Source organism: Echinops telfairi, unplaced genomic scaffold (assembly GCF_000313985.2).
Source record: "Echinops telfairi isolate 266 unplaced genomic scaffold, ASM31398v2 ScPeMD7_53;HRSCAF=182, whole genome shotgun sequence".
In the NCBI taxonomy this organism is placed as follows: domain Eukaryota; kingdom Metazoa; phylum Chordata; class Mammalia; order Afrosoricida; family Tenrecidae; genus Echinops; species Echinops telfairi.
In genome coordinates, this window is record NW_022103951.1 from 9955617 (window position 1) to 9972825 (window position 17209).

The 17209-nt window shown below is 37.2% G+C and overlaps 1 protein-coding gene across 1 annotated transcript in view; it reads left to right on the forward strand.

The window, feature by feature from the left end:
* Positions 1-50: 50 nt before the first annotated feature.
* The window catches only part of BEND2 (BEN domain containing 2), a 66295-nt gene continuing 49136 nt past the window's right edge, over positions 51-17209 (forward strand). Inside the window, exons 1-3 of the mRNA XM_045290679.1 lie at positions 51-303; positions 2871-2990; positions 11056-11180. Coding sequence (XP_045146614.1) covers positions 51-303; positions 2871-2990; positions 11056-11180 — 498 coding nt within the window. The remainder of the gene's footprint in view (positions 304-2870; positions 2991-11055; positions 11181-17209) is intronic.

Here is a 17209-nt window from a genome sequence, read left to right on the forward strand (position 1 = left end):
CGGCGCTGGCGACGGGGAAGTCTGCGCTGCTCCGACCACGCGGAGCCGGAATGCGCCTCGCGCGCGCGGGCATTCGCAGAGCTGCCGCGGAGCCTGGGGCTGGGAGGGCGTGGCGCTGGGGGCACGCTCAGCTGCATCCCCGCTGGTCGGCCTTGGGGCGCGGTGCCGCTGGCGGAGCAGGCTCTGGGCTTGGAGCGGCTGTGGCCAGCGCTGCTGGCAAAGGGAGGATGTGGAGCCCAGGTGGGGTCGCCTCTCTCAGGCTTCGCCCCGTGCTCTCTGCGCCCAGGTTGCGGACCACCAAGGGTGCGGGCGCTGGCACTTTCTACCCTGGTGGCGCTGTGGGCTAGCTGCTGGGCTGCTACCTGCAAGGTAGGCGGGGTATCAAATCCACCAGCCGCTCCAGGCGCGCCAAAGAGGAAGGCTAGCTACTCGCCTAAAGATGGGACAGGGCAAGATATGACAAAATAATGATTTATAAATTATCAACGGCTCATGAGGGAGAGGGGAGCGGGGAGGGAGGGGAAAAATGAGGACCTGATGCCAGGGGCTTAAGTGGAGAGCATATGTTTTGAGGATGATGAGGGCAATGAATGTACAAATGTGCTTTACACAATTGATGTATGTATTGTGATAAGAATTGTAAGAGCCGCTAATAAAACAATAAAATAAATAAATACATGAATTTTAAAAAAAGGGGAAAAAAAGATGGAGGCCCTGGTTAGGGTCTCTATTAGTAAGAATCAACGCCATGGGCGTGGGTTTGGCGCTTTTTGGTTAATGGTGGTTTTTACCAATCACCTTTGGCCCAGTGTTTTTATAGCAAGGGGCTAGGTTCAGATTTGAGCCACACTTGGGAGCTTCCAGCAAGCATCAGGAGAGAATTTTGGCTTTGTTACTTGCCATCTGGCAACTTTATGGTCTCTGAAGTTTGAAGCCTACCAGGGTTTTGATAGTTCTACCAGTAGTTTGGAAATGTGATTGTTTAGCATATTAACTGCGTGTGTGGTGAGGTGAGGCCAAAAAAAGGGCATAGTGTCTAAAAACAAAAACCATTAAAAAAAATTCTAGTAGTCTGTGATCGGCCCTGTTTTGTTTTGTATTCCTTAGTGGTCGCCACTAAAGTGAAATATGGTTTCAGTCCCACCATTGTGAGGAGTTAAACCCCATTCAGATAGGAAGGTGTAAAGTGAATGCTTTGGTGTGTTGGGAGCAGAAAATTAATACAAAACAGCAAAACAAAAAGTCTGCCTTAATAAAAAACTGATTATTAAAGGAATTAATTAATATAAAAGGAATTCGTTGGAATTAAAAAAAATGTGTTGACATACCTTAGTGGAATTGACCAGAGCTTTTCTAGCTCTAATGTAAAAAAAAAATCTTTTGATGTGCAAATTTTTGTCTTAAATTAAAACTTTTTATTCTTTTGTCGTTTTTTTTTTTGCTGATTAACAAATACAGTGAAATCAAACGAGGAAAATAAATTTGCCACCTCAAAAAGATTTCTGCTCTCACAGTTTGGGGGACGCTTGCTCTTCTGCTTTGAATGCTTTTCCCTTGCAGTATTATTTCACAAGCTTTTCTTACATCAATAAATGTGCCTTGGGGGAGGATACTTCCACTACCGTTGCCATTTTTATTATGTGGAAATACCGTAATATGGAAATACCAATTCCTCTTTGTTTGGATAATTATGTAGTTTCCAAAGGTTCTTTTTTCCCTTTTAGTTTAGATCTGTGGTTCTCAACCTTCCTAATGCTGGTGACCCTTTAATACAGTTCCTTATGTTGTGATCCCCCAACTATAAAATTAAATAATTTTATTTAAATTAAATAATTGCTACTTCTCAACTGTAATTTTGCTACTGTTATGAATCAGGCCACCCTGTGAAAGAGTCGTTCGACCCCCAGGTTGAGAACCGCTGGTTTAGCTGCTTAGGTAGAACTGGGAGTGGACAAAGGAGTTGATGTTACTTGCTCTGGTCTTACCTGTGTATCGCCACTTAAGTCTGAATTGGAAATTGCATTGTATAATTATGCTCCGCACACAAACTAATCACTCTCTTCTGCTTTGGTTTAATTGGTTTATTATGATGCAGTATTACTACTATAGATTTATACCTTCTTTTCAGGCCAGTTTAAGCTAGAACAAAGTTCACTTAGAGACCATAGCATGTATAATAAGCAGTTTTTTAATATTTATTAAAGTGGTTTAACAAATTGATATTTTACATCAGATTTGTGATGATCTAATTCACATTTTGTGACATTTGCTTTGAATCTAGTTTGCTTCATTATCAGCATTTACTTATCCCCATATTTCTGCATATCATCATAAAAATTCATAGTACATTTTAGAGCATATGTTTGGGAATTTATGGTCACCACAATGGCCTTCTAATATTACTAACATGTAAAAGTTAAAAGCATATGATAAACCACATGGTAGTATGGGACAGCCAGGTAGCTACATTTTTCAAAGAGAAGAAATTTAGCAAAACTACTGTATAAAATTGAAAGTACTATAAAGAATACTGTTTGTGTCTGGTTTAAATCCACCAAACAATCCATGGGGAAAAGATGAGACTATGCACTCCTGTAAAACTTCACAGCCTCAGAAACCCTGTATGGGGTTGCTATGAGTGGCAGTGGGTTTGGTTTTGGTATGTATGTAGGCATGTGTCTATTTCTTATATATTTAAATCTCAAAGCTTCATATCAAAGTGTTATGTAATGAACTTGTAATGCTTATGGATATAAAGCATTTAATATTTTTCCAGGTTAAAATTTTTTTAAACCATAACTATAGGAAAGTTTTCTCTAGAAACTTTATTTAATGTATTTAGTAGAAACTTTACCTTTGCTTACTCTTAGAAATTCCGGTTATTACCATTGATGGTGACAGTGACGACGATGACATCGACATCGTTGTTGTAGAGGATTCTGACACACAAGATGCTGATGACGAATCTACTGTCGAACCAAATAATCAAGGTAGCAGTTAAAACCTCTTCAACCATTTCAAGTACCATAATATGGTTACATTTCTTCCTCGGAGGAATTTGGCCCCAATGGACCTCATCTCCATGAAATTTCTTAAATATTCCTATAACCTTTACATTAATTAGTTAATATCATGGGCCCGGCTTTCTAATATAGCACAGTGCATGCTTGTGTGTATTTCCCTCCCATTTAAACTTTATCATGTCTTCTTTTTTTGCTCTGTGGGAGGGGTCCTCAGAAACATATAATAATTTCTCCAATGTGTAGAAATTGTTAAATGAAAACCTAATCAGCTGTTTAAACCTTCACTGAAAACACAATAAAATCTTATTTAAAAAAACCCGAAGGGTTGTGGGGAGGAGATGAGCCAGTAGGGTGCAGTGTAGCAACGCAGAAACATACAACTTTCCTCTAGTTCCTAAATGCCCCCCCCCCCATCATGATCCCAATTTTACCTTACAAATTTGGGTAGACCAGAGGATGTACACTGGTACAGATAGGAACTGGAAACACAGGGAATCCAGGACAGGATGATCCCTTCAGGACCAGTGGTGAGAGTTGCGATACCAGGAGGGTAGAGGGAGGGTGGGGTAGAAAGGGGGAACAGATTATAGGGATCTACACATAACCTTCTCCCTGGGGGATGGACAACAGAAAATTGTGTGAAGGGAGAAGTTGGACAGTGTAAGATACGACAAAATAATAATTTATAAATTATCAAGGGTTCATGAAGGAGGGGGGAGCAAGGAGGGAGGGGGAAAAATGAGGAGCTGATGCCAGGGGCTTAAGTGGAGAGCAAATGTTCTGAGAATGATGAGGGCAACAAATGTACAAATGTGCTTTACACAATTAATGTATATATGGATTGTGATGAGATGTATGAGCCCCCAATAAACCGATATAAAAAATTATGATTTGTATTTATGACTAGCAAAGTTGAGCATTTTTTTATGTGCTTGTTGGCCATCTTTGGAAAAATTGACTACCGTATATACTCGAGTATAAGCCGACCCGAATATCAGCCAAGGCACTTAATTATACCACAAAATGGCATTAAAATTGTGCTGAAAAACTTGGCTTATACATGAATGTATATGGTAATCTCATGCTTTGCCCATTTTAAAAACTTGGTCATTTGTCTTTTTGTTACTATGTTTTAAAAGTTCTTGATATATTCTAGATATCGATCTCTTGATTTACAAATATTTTCTTTTATGCGATTAGATGCCTTTCACATTTTGATACTATCCTTTGATGTGCAAAAATTTTAATTTGATGAGGTTCAGTGTACCAATTTTGTTTTTTGCTCTTTATTTTGATGCCATATTTAAGGTCTTGATATTTTACCCCTTGTAGTTATATAATCTGTTGTCAATTTGAGAGGATTGAGAGTGAAGGGGTGGAATTTAGCTTGTCAATCAGGTGGCAGCTTTGTGACCTCATTTGGAGGCACTAAGGAGATAAACAGCTCGCTTGAGGTGGGGCGCAGGCTGACTTGCTGGGATACATTGCAGCTAAAAAGACACATAGAACTATACTAGTGTCCTGAGCCAGAGCAGCCATGTGGAGACCAATGCCAGCACTGAGATGCTTATGATCCACAAGACTCCCCACCCACTGGCCTGTCTTCCTGCATTCAGCATCATTGCATGTGTTTCATGAGCTTGAAGAGGGACTTATAGATTGGTATGTGTTTCATGAGCTTGAAGAGGACTTTATAGATTGGTATCGGACATATGGGCTAATACTGGACTGATGGACTTGATTTGGACTAGACCGGGTGGGATGTTTCCTTAATGTACAATTACTCTTCATATAAAACTATTCTTACACACATGTGAGTCTCCCTGGATTTGTTTCTCTAGTCAACCCGGACTAACACACCCTGCTTTTCTTTTTAGAGTAGTATGGTTTGTTTGAGCTAAGTTTTGTATATGGTGTGAAGTATGGGTCCAATTTAATTTCTTTACATGTGGGAATTGAGTTGACCCAGAAACATTTGTTGAAGAGTATTCCACTCCTTCTCTCCCATTGAATGGACTTTGAATTCTTGTCAAACGTTATTTAGCTAAAGATGTGTAGGGTTACATCTGGACTCTCAAATCTATTCCATTGGTCTATATATCCTATGCTGGAACTACACTGTGCTAACTACGCTGTGCTATAGCTTTATCTTTCCAGATTTTGGTAGATTTTATTGTCTTCCTTTCTAATGGCTCAGGACTAAAACTTCTTACTGATACTTACAGAACCAAACCAAATGGTTATATTGTGAATTAGGTGAAAGTTTTCTATTTAACAATTGAAACCTCCCAATGAGTTGTCTTATTTCCATTAGTTTTTGCCCATCATCTTTATAGTCAAGTTGTGAAATCAGAAATTGAGTCTTCCGTCTTTTTTCTTTTTCAAGAGAGTTTCGAGTATTAAGGGACCCCTTGCAGTTCCATTCCAAATTTCAATTTGAGGATTGGTTTTTTTTCGATTCTGCAAAAAAGGTATTGGAATTTTTTAGGGATTGCATTTTGTCATGTTTTGACAGCTTAACAATATGATTCCATCCCTCACATGAATACTGGGTATTTTCTGACATGATTAGAATAATGATTTCATATACTAGCTCAAAAAAACACAAAGGCTTGAGTTTGTAGAAAGTTGCAAATGATTCTTATTGCATAGTTAATAGTAACAACATAAACTCACTGCCATCAAGTTGATTCTGACTCATAGTGACATAATAGGGTAAGATAGAACTTCCCCTGTGGGTTTCTGAGACTCAACTGTGTTTTAAATTAATAAAATATTTTATTGGGGGCTTTTACAGCTCTTATAACAACCCTTGCATTCATTGTTTCAAGCACACTTATGCATATGCCACCATCATATTTTTCAAAACATTTTCTTTCTACTTGAGCCCTGGGTATCAGCTCTTCTCTTTTGTCCTTCCTCTCCCACCCTCCCACCCTCGTGAACCCTTGATAAATTGTAAGTTATTATTTTTATATCTTATACCATCCACCACTGAAACTTAACTTTTTATGAGAGTAGAAATCTTCATCTTTCTCTCTCGGAAGGACTTCTGGTTCCAAGCTGCTGACTTGGTGGATTGCAGCCCAATGCATAACCACTAAGCCACCAGGGCTCCTAGTAGGTAAAGTTCAGATTGTAATCTACCATATTGAACTCTGTGGCTGATGATGGCGTTAGTTGTTTTGTGTGAGTTCTGATTCATGGCAGCCCATGTTTGCCTAGTAGAATTGTTCCATGGGGTTATATAGACTGGCTTTTAGAAGCCAGGCCTGTCTTCCAGATATTAATCAGACCTTTAACCATTTGTGCCACCCAGAGACTGTATTAAACAAGGAAACATTTTAAAAGTACAATTGTTGAAAAACTGTAGTGCTAGTTCTGTAATACCCAGATTTAACATAATAGAAAATTCATCAACAACAAATAATTTATAGTTCATAAACTGGTATATTAATGTGGGGAAGATGAAAATTAAATGAAGCTGGGCTAAATGCTTCATTCTTGCAAGAAGAAAGCCTGGTGGATACTTAACGTTTTCGAAGTGGGTTAAAGGATTGAATAGCTAATACATGGAAGTATGGAAAAGTTAGAAAAATATTTTAATGCTTTTAAAACTTACTGAAGGGCTGAATATAAAAAGCCTTTTAGAAATCATGAATTAGTAATCAATTTGAATAAATAAAACCAAAACCTTTCATTATATAAAAAACATCTGGCTGAAACCATACCACCAAATGAAAGAAGTATTTCTTTGCACATACACACTGAAATTCAAATCGAGAAATGAACAGTAGAAACAACAATCATTAATTCACAGAACAAGAAATCTTAATAGATAGAAAACAACTGGAAGATGTTCAACTACCTTAGCAGTAAGAGAAATAGAAATTAAAATGAGATACAAACTTTAAACTTTCATCTATCAAATTTTAGTACTTGCAGTGAAATTGGAGGAAAAGCATTGCACTTCTCCAGGAATATGTTAATACAACTTTTTTTTGGATGTGAGGCTTTCTACTCCCTTGAAGAGTTAGTCTTGGAAACGCACAGGTCAGTTCTACCCTGTCCTTATAGGCCTGCCATGAGTCAGAAATGACTTTGCTGGCAGTAACTTTGGTTTAAGCTTCCTTTACAGTACCTATCACAAATCCCCCAAAGTTCATGCTGTGGCCCAGTAATTCTCTGCAGACTTGATGCCATCGAGTTGAATCCATGAACCTATATTGATAGAAAAAATCAAACCAAACCAAACCCTCTGTCACCAAGTTGAGTCCAACTCGCAGAGACTCTCTGAGATACTTTGGCAACTGACACCTTGGGTTTCCTGGACTTAGAAAGATTTATAGGAGCATATATTCTCATCTTTCTCCTTTAAAGTGACTGGTTGGCATTAACTGCTGACCCTGCAATGTGTAACCCTCTATACCACTCGGGCTAAAATAGTGAAAACCTAGAAGCAGTATGAAAATTCAAAACTTAAAAATAACATCATTTATGGACACTTATACTGGAATATTATATCACAGCCATTTAAAATTATTTTTGAAATTATTCATGACATATACTATTGCTCAATATATGTGAAATATGATTCAAATTATATGTACAGAGCAAGAAAAAAGAAGAGGAAGCTACATCAAAAGATGATATTTCATATGGTTTACTAGTGATTTCCTCTATTTAGATTCTGAAATTTTTTTATAGTGAACTTATTTTTAAAGATAAACGTTTTATATAATCCTATTACATACAAAATATGTGCAAATCATACATAAGGAATTTCCAAATTAACATACATATATAAAATATACCCATATAAAGAATTCAAAAGAATTACAAACTAGCATTTGCCATGTCTGCAACCAATTACTACCCCCCTACTAAGACAACTATCTTTACTTCTCCCACCGTAGCTTACTCTTTTGCTTGTATTTGAACTTTATAGAAATTGTGTCATCTCTGTTATCTTGTGTGAGACTTTTATTCAATGTTACGCAGTTATATTCCTGTGTGTAGAAACAGTTTATTTTCATAGCTGTGCAATATTCTTTGATAGGAATTCATCACAATTTAATTATTTGCACTTTGTTTTCGTTTTATAATCAGAAAATAATAAACATTTTAAAAGATAAAATTTGACTGAAGTTACAGCGCAAATTGAAAAGGAATTTAGAACTTGAAACTTGCCCACAGTATTAATCTGCATTTACCTAATGTGAGGATTGATCCTCCCATCGTTTGGTTGGTCCCTTTGGGGCTCATGAGTATCTCCTCTGTAGAATGAGATGGGAAAGAGGAGAGGGCCTGGTACTTGTTTCGCTTTTTCTTGCCTCTCATTACTGCTCAGACTCAGGAGGAATAAGACGAACTTACTCTTTCATGAATGCACCCTTTTCCTGAACTCGGATGCAGGTGTTCATACCTCTCATACAAGATGGTCTGGTAGTGTTGCCGCCAATGGCTTTTTTAGCTCCATAGTTTTAGATTATAAAAACTCAAAACCATAACACTAGCCAACACACGTTTTGGTCCTTCAAGTGTTAGAGTTGTGTCTTGGTATATTTGACCTGCCAGTTCCAAAAATGGCACCAGTTTACTCCTATCAGATCTAATTGTTGAGATAAAGAACATATGGGGGGAAAAAAAGAACATATGCCATATACCACTCTTCGCTCTGCTTGCCCATAAAAAAGCCAGGATATCTTAATGTAGTATTAGCCAGCCTGAGATAGAGGAAGTGCATGCTGGATTTATTTAGCTTGTGGTGAACTAAGTATTTAGGTCAAGTAATACTTAACATGGTGTCCTTTGATCCAAATATACATTTGAACAGTGCAAATTACACGAACTTGGAATTTTCTTCAAGTATCACTTTGCCTTTATTAAAAACTGAATAGCAGGCACTTCCAATTTGTTATCTTAAAAAAAGGAGGGGGCCAGAAATGAAAGTTTCTATATAATAAATAAGGAGCTTTGATGGTCTAGTGGGTTATGTGTTTGACTGCCAACAACAAAGTCAGCTATTTGAGCCCACCAGTCACTCTGCAAGAGAAAGATGGGACTTTCTACTCTCATAAAAATTTACAGCTTCTGGGAACCGATTACATGGAACTGTGTGTGACCTCCTCCCTGGGGGACAGACAACCAAAAAGTGGATGAAGGGAGACGTCGGACAGGGCAAGATATGACAAAATGCCCATTTATAAACTATCAAGGGCTCATGCGGGAGGGGGAAGCGGGGAGGGAGGGGAAAAATGAGGACCTAATGTCGGGGGTTTAAATGGAGAGAAAATGTTTTGAGAAACGATGTACAAATGCGCTTTACACAATTGATGTGTGTATGGATTGGGATAACAGTTGTATGAGCCCCTAATAAAATGTTAAAAAAGAAAAAAAAATTTACAGCTTCACAAACCCACAGGAGAAATTCCACTCTGTCCTAGAAGGTTGCTATGAGTCAGAATCAACTGATTGGTGATGAGTTTTTACAATAAATAGAGATTCAAATATTCTGAAACCCACAATGTTCCCGTCAGATTTCAAACTTCTTTATTAAAATTAAAACCAGTTTTGTTACAAAATGGTACAACTTTTCCCTTAAAAATTAGAATTTTCCTTATAAAGAAGCTTAGAGCCAACCTCACCTCTGAAATACTTAACATGAACTACCCATTGACTTATCTATATTAAAATGTGTTCTGAAATGTTTAATGTATAATTTGAAGAAAAATTTAGATCTTAAAAATATGAAAATTGTTGCGAAGTCTTTCATTTTTGACACTGTTATCCTCACACTTTTCATATATGTGTCTTTTCAATTTTCTTTTTTTAAATTTTTCACTCTTCTCTAAATTTTGTCTGACTTTGCAGGTATCCAACTTGTAGTTTCTATTTATAGCCTCCCATACCCTAATGAAAACTCTGCCGCCATTCTAATGCATAGTGATCCTATAGGACAGAGAACTGCCTCTTTGGGTTTCCAAACTTTTAAATCTTTTTTAAGACTGCAGAGTGACTGGTGGGTTTGAATAATTTACCTTTTTATTGGCAGGCCAGTATGGGTCCATAGATAACTGAAGTCCCTAAATATTGAATTGTTTTTCAAATATGTATTACTTTTTCGTCTTATACTGTCATTTGTGGGTTTGAATTGTTCTCATATTTAAAATTAAGATAATGAATAAATGAGCATAACTTAATAGCTGAAAATATAGTAGAACACCATATCTAAGAAACTAGAGCTGGTGCATCTATCCAGTGCAATATTTTGAACCAGTGTTCCAAATAACCCCAGGAACAGACTTAAAAACAAAGATACCAAGAAAAATAAGGGGGGGGGTGCTGTGAATGAGCCTACATACATAATTCTATAATTTTTCTTACTCTTTTTCACATTTATTGAAGTTTAATGGAAAAATTGAACAAATGAAAAGTTAAGCAATCATAAAATTAGAGCTAAAATGAACCTTAGAGATAACCTCAGCCAGTTTTCACCTGGCAGGTGAAGTGGTGTTTTAAGTAGTTTGCTTAGTCTATGTAGGTGATAGGGGCCAAGTTCCTTACTCCTGCTAAATGGCTTTTCTCAACACGTGCTGCCCCACCATGTAAGCAGCCTTTTTTGAGATCTTTCCCAAAGCATTAAGGAATCTTTCATTCAGTGGTTCCTAGCATTTTCTCTATAGATCACTTATGAAAGAATTTTTGTTTTGTCACTGTAAAATTTAAACAGGGCTCCAGTTTAATTTGAGGTAGCATCCTGAGAAGCATGTCCATATTAAGGTTAAGATCAAGGAGCCCTGGTGTCACTGTGGTTAAGGGCTTGGCTGCAAACAAGAGGTCAGCAGTTTGAACTCCACCACCAGTCATTCTATCAGGGGTGTGGTAGTAGGTTTCTGGAAAGATTTCCAGGCTAGGGAACTCTGTGAGGCAATTCTACTTTGTCCTATAGGATTTCTATGAATCAGTTGATTTTATGGCAATTGGTAAATGAGGAAATGCATGCAGTAACTTTATATGTGTTGATTTTTAGGTAACCAAGGGGCATTGCAAAGGAACCATGAATCAAATTTTGAAACAAATCACCCCGAGTCAGAGAATGAGGAGTTTTGCCCATTGAATCAAAAGAGCCGAGCTACACTAGCAGAAGATTGCATGGTTTGTATATTACAGTGAATTATTTTCTTTATTCTTTTTGTTCTACAATTCTTTTTCTTAACTGAGTTTTAAATGCACAGGTTTTAAGTATGCAGTTCATGAGTTTTGACAAATATGTGTATCGACATCCCTATAAGGCAAACATTTTCACCACTACAGAAAATTCCTTTATGCCTCTTCCCAGTTGAGTCTTCATCATTGGGATATTAGTTTGATTTTTTCTCCATAATCAATTAGCTTTACTTCTTCATACAATTAGAACTATACAGTATGTAATCCCATGTCCAGCTTCTCTTTCCTAGAGTAATGTTTTGGAGATTCTTCTGATTGTTACTATTATCAATATTTTAATCCCATTATTTGCTTAGGTGTATTGTGTGAGTATCCATACATGTTTACTCATTCTTTGATAGTTACTTCCAGTTTTTGAATGTTATAACAAAGCATTATGAATGTGATTATGGAAGTCTCTTTGTGAACATAATGTTGTTAAGTGCCACCAAATCTGTTTCAACTCATAGTGACTATATACACAACAGAACAAAACAGTTCTACACCACCCTCACAATTGTTCTTATGCTTGAGTCCAGTGCTGAAGCCATGGTGTCAATCCATCTCATCAAGGGCCTTCCTCTTTTTTGCTGCCCTTCCACTTTACCAAGCATGATGTCCTTCTCCAGGGACTGGTTTCTTCTGACAACATGTCCAAAGTATGTAAAATGAGGTCTTGCCTCTTGGGAGCACTCTGAGCATACTTATTCCAAGATTGTTCTTTTAGCAGTTCATGGTACTTGGAATATTCTCCAGCACTATAATTCACAATGTGAACATATGCTTACATTTAAATTTGGTAAAAACCCAGGAGTGGAACTACTAGGTCGTGAGATAGGTGAAAGTATATTGTTACTCTTGGGTGATGTCAAGTTGATTTTGACTCATAGCTACCATATGACAGAAGAGATCTGCCCCATAAATTTCTTCTAGGTTGTAATTTTTACAGGAGAAAATTGTCAGGGCATTCTATCTCAGATTGCTGGGTGGGATTGAATCACAAACCTTTCTAACTAGTTTTCCAAAGTAGTTGGACTGTTTTACATTCCCCTCATATTTTTATATGTTTATTGATCTCATATAAGTTAAATAAAGTAGAGTATTAAACCACGAGGGAACTTCAGATGGTTTCTAGAAAATAGAATTAAAAGGTAATACAATTTTATAATTTAACTTAATAGATAACATACTTATTTACTTCTATAACTATAAGATTGTGGTAGTTGTTCATTGCTTTCAGGTTGACTCCAATTCATAGCAACCTTGTGTAAAATAGAATGAAACTGTCCAGTCTTGCACCATCCTCAAAGTTATGTTTGAGCCCATTGTTGTAGCCACTGTGTCAGTCCATCTTGCTGAGGGGTTTCTTTTTTGATGACCCTCTACTAAGCATAATAACCGTTCCCAGGCTTTCCATAAGGCTCTTGTATTAGGCTGGGTTTACTAGATAAACAAATGCAGTGACATTCATATACAGTGAACCCTCGTTTATCGCGGTTAATCGGTTCTAGACCCTACCGTGATAAATGAAATTCCACGAAGTAGGATTCCTTATTTGTAAATCAAATATTTTCGTAGTTAGAGCATAGAGGACATGAAAAAACACCCTTTAGTCACCATTACACTCGTATTACCCAATTTATTAAACGAAAAAGGGAAAATACAGTAAAACATTTTGGACATTACAATGATCATTTATTATTTATTATATTATTTATGGCATCTAGTTTACAGTATTACATATTTCACATACAGTATTATTATACATCTTACAAATACTGTAATCAATGGCATGCAACCTCCACGATTTTCTTGCCATCTTTGATCATATCCAAAAGTTTTACCTTTTCCTGGATGGTGAGCATCTTCCTCTGGCGCTTATTTTTATTGTCAGAAGGCTTAGAAGAAGCAGCTCGGTTAGGAGCCATCATAGGGCTTAGATAAAATTTCTTAAAAATCGCAAACAATTACAGTACACTGTACAAAAGCAAAAATGCATCTGATACGTAGCTCCGATACGTAGCGATGCAGACAGAAGCGTGTACAGTATGAGCCAATCAATGGCAGTAATGACAGAGCATGCGCTGTTACGCAAAAACCGCGATAGAGTGAAGCCGCGGAAGTCGAAGCGCGAAGTGGCGAGGGTTCACTGTATACATGTAAGAAAGAGCTTTATATCAAGGAGTAATTGTATATCAAGAAAATATCCTAGCCTAGTCCAAATCAAGTCTATAAGTCCAATATTCGTCCATAATTCCCTCTTTAGGCTCATGAAACCACATGCAATGATGCAGAATGCAGGAAGATCACAGGCCCAGTGGGTGTAGAGTTGTGTGGATCCATCACAAGATTTGGGCAGGGCTCAGCGTGATTCGTCAACAAGAAGGTGTAGACAGAGAGAGGGAGGGAGGTTTCCAGGACCCTCCTTGAGAAGGTCATGCCCACAAGGAGTTACTATCAGGCTGTGACCTGATTGACAGGCTAGACTCTACCCCTAAACTTTTATGTATCAAATTGGCATGAAGTTACGTAACCACCACAGACATAGATACTAATGCCAACTAAACAGTATAGAAGGAGCCCTGGTGGTGCAGTGGGTTAAATGTTGGGATGCTAATCTCAAGGACAGGTCAAAATCCACCAGTTCTTCTGTAGGAGAAAGATGAGGCAATCTACTTCTGTGAAGATTTACAGCCTCAGAAACCTGATGGGCCAATTGCATCATGCCCCAGAGTGTCTGAGTCAAAATCAACATAGCGGCAGTGGAGTTTTTTAGTAGTATAGGCAAATCTCTCTTAACACCCATAAACTCCAGGGTTTTCAGCTCTGGAGATTAGCTGCATACCAAGAGTCATAGTTTTTTTCTGATTTAATTGTGAGAAAACTAATACACAGCAGTGTACAAGGATAAGATGTTTTGTAACTCAGTCTATTTTAGAATTCAACATTATTTTGAGTATCTAGTAACTTTGCAAAACAAGGCTAATTCAGGTAGATTTTAAGGGGGAATGAGGTACCTTAGGTATAGTTTATTCTCATTAATCTTCAAAATAGCAAACTTTATTAAAGTTAATATATTAATAAAATTCATTGATTTTTTTTTTGGCCATAATCTTTCTTAATTTAAGTAAATATTTTCATTTATTTTGAAACGATCTATATAACTACTTGGAATGTTTACATTAAAGTTCTTTATATAGTCCATAATTAATGCTTAAAGTGTTATCTTAAAAAATGAGGGAACATCAAAAAGTTTGTTGGAAAATGGAATTAAAAGATAACAGAATTTTCTATTAGCTTCTTGAAGCCCCTACATATGACTAGTTACTGTCTATTTTACTCATTTCCATTCTGAAAAAGGATCTAAGATGATTTAGAACTTACTATATTTTTATGCAAATTAAGTGTACACAATACATTTTTGTGCAATCCTCTTTTCATTACAATCTTTTGAACACTGTTATATGTATGTGCACGTTATTTACATGGCTGTGTTAAATATGCAGAAAATAAAGTAATTTATTAAGAAAAAAGGATACTACATGTTTTCTATTTTGTCCACAGAGTGGCACTGTTGGATTATTTAAAAATAATCAAAAGCCAGCTAACATTTGATTCTTTGTTCATGGTTGGGGATGTTTTCTTTTAAAGCCAGATTATTATAATACTAATTTTTGTTGCTGTTGTTTTGTCCCCAAACCATTTTATTAGGAGCTAATCCAGCCATCATACCATTCCATAGTCAATCACATCAATCAGGATTGTAAAATTACTACCGAAATCAGTTTCAAAACATTTTCTTCCTTCTTGAACTCAATGAAAACAGCTTGTCCTTAGCCCTCACTTCCCCAACCATACCCCGCAGGAACTCTTATTCTAGTTGTTGTCTCTATAGGTTCATCAATCCTGGATCTCATAAACAGGAAAGCAGAAACACCTAACACAGAACACATAACAAAGATTCAAGAAGGCTACCCACAATGACAAAATACAACAGAGAAAAACTCCAATATGGAAAAAAAACACACAGAAAATATTAAAAACCAGATGAAGCCCAAAGGGTATCAGTGGAGAGATCAAGTGACAAGGTTTCTCTGAAGTACATAAGGGGGTAGGGTGGATGGAAAAACATTTTTAGTGGATTTAAGTTCATGAAAAGATAATTCTGCAAGTACATTTTTGCAGAGTCACAGTATTTGCAATGGACAAAGATCCGTTATATCACAGTAAGCCTTTTGGAGCTTTTTGACAGTGAAAAGTAAGCCTTGAACTTTTCTTTCATTTCTCCTTTTGGGTTATTAATATGTCTTCCTTAGAGAAGAAACTAATTTTGAAGAAGGTGCAAGTATCATTAATGGATGTACATATTATTACTCATTACCCTATATTCTTACTATCATATGGAATGTGATTTAAGTTTCTTTTTAGCTTTCAATATACTGTGGAATTACTTTGAACTTAAGTTCAAGGAAATATTTCTCCTGAATTTATGTGCTTCCTTTTTTTTAGACAGTGCTTAAGTACATATATGCTCAAGTATAAGGCGAGTTTTTTTCAGCACATTTTTAATGCAGTTTTTGTGGTAAAATTAGGTGCCTCCTGTAGCAGTGAGGAATTACTAAACACGAATGAAAGCTGAACATGATGGTGGGACAAGAGGAAAGTAAAAGGAAATAGAGGAAAGAACCAGGAGGCAAAGGACATTTATAGAGGTCTAAATACAGGCATGTACATTGTATATATATCGATAGGGGAATAGAACTATGTACTCATATCTACATGTTAAGAATTAAGGTTGCAGATGGACACTGGGCCTCGAACTCAGGTACTCCCTCAACACAAGAACACTTTGTTCTAACAATCCAGCATTCTGTGATGCTCACTTTCCTGACACGATTGCTGAAGACAAAATGGGTGCATAAGCAAATGTGGTGAAGAAAGCTGATGATGCCCGGCTAACAAAAGATATAGTGTCCGGGGTCTTAAAGGCTTGAAGATAAACAAGCGGCCATCTAGCTCAGAAGCCACAAAGCCCACATGGAAGAAGTGCACCAGCCTGTGTGATCATGAGGTGTTGATGGGATCAGGTATCAGGCATCTAAGACCCAGAACAAAATCATGCCCAATGTGAATGGGCGTGGGGGGAAATGGAGTGGAGACCCAATGCCCATCTGTAGACAATATTGGACATCCCCTCACAGAGGGGTCACAGGGAAGAGATGAGCCAGTCAGGGTGCAGTATAGCACTGATGAAACACACAACTTTCCTCTAGTTCTTTGGTGCTTCCTTCCCCCCATTATCATGACCTCAGTTTCTACTTTACAAATCTGATTAGACCAGAACATGCACACTGCTACACGTAAGAGCCTTCAACACAGGGAATCCAGGATAGATAAAGGCCTCAGGGCCAACAATGAGAATAGAGATGCAAGGAGGATTAGGGGAAGGGGGGGGGGAAGGGGAATCAATCACAAAGATCAACTAGAATCCCCTCCCAGGGGTAAGAAATGGAGAGCTGATATCGGGCTCAGTATCAAAAAATGGGAAGAGAATGCTTTGAAAACGATGATGGCGGTATATGTGCAAATGTGCTTGACACACTGGATGATTGTATAGGTTGTGATAAGAGATGTAAGAGCCGCAATAAAAGTAAGAAAAAAAAGAAATTGGGAGCTAATAAGTACAAGAAAGGAAGAAATGTTATAAAATGGATTATGGTGATGATTTTACAATTCTTTTAATATATTTAAAGTACTGAATTGTATGATATATGAATTATATGTCAATAAAATTAGATGTTGAAATAAAAAAAAATAGGTGCCTTTGCAGATATTCCGGTAGGCTTATACTCGAGTATATACGGTACTTTGTTTCCCTCTTTTCTTTACATAGTTGGAAACTTAGAACAGTTTTGTACTCCACTGAGTAATTTTTATAATTTTTGAAACAATTTTAGTTTTCCACACAAGAATCACAA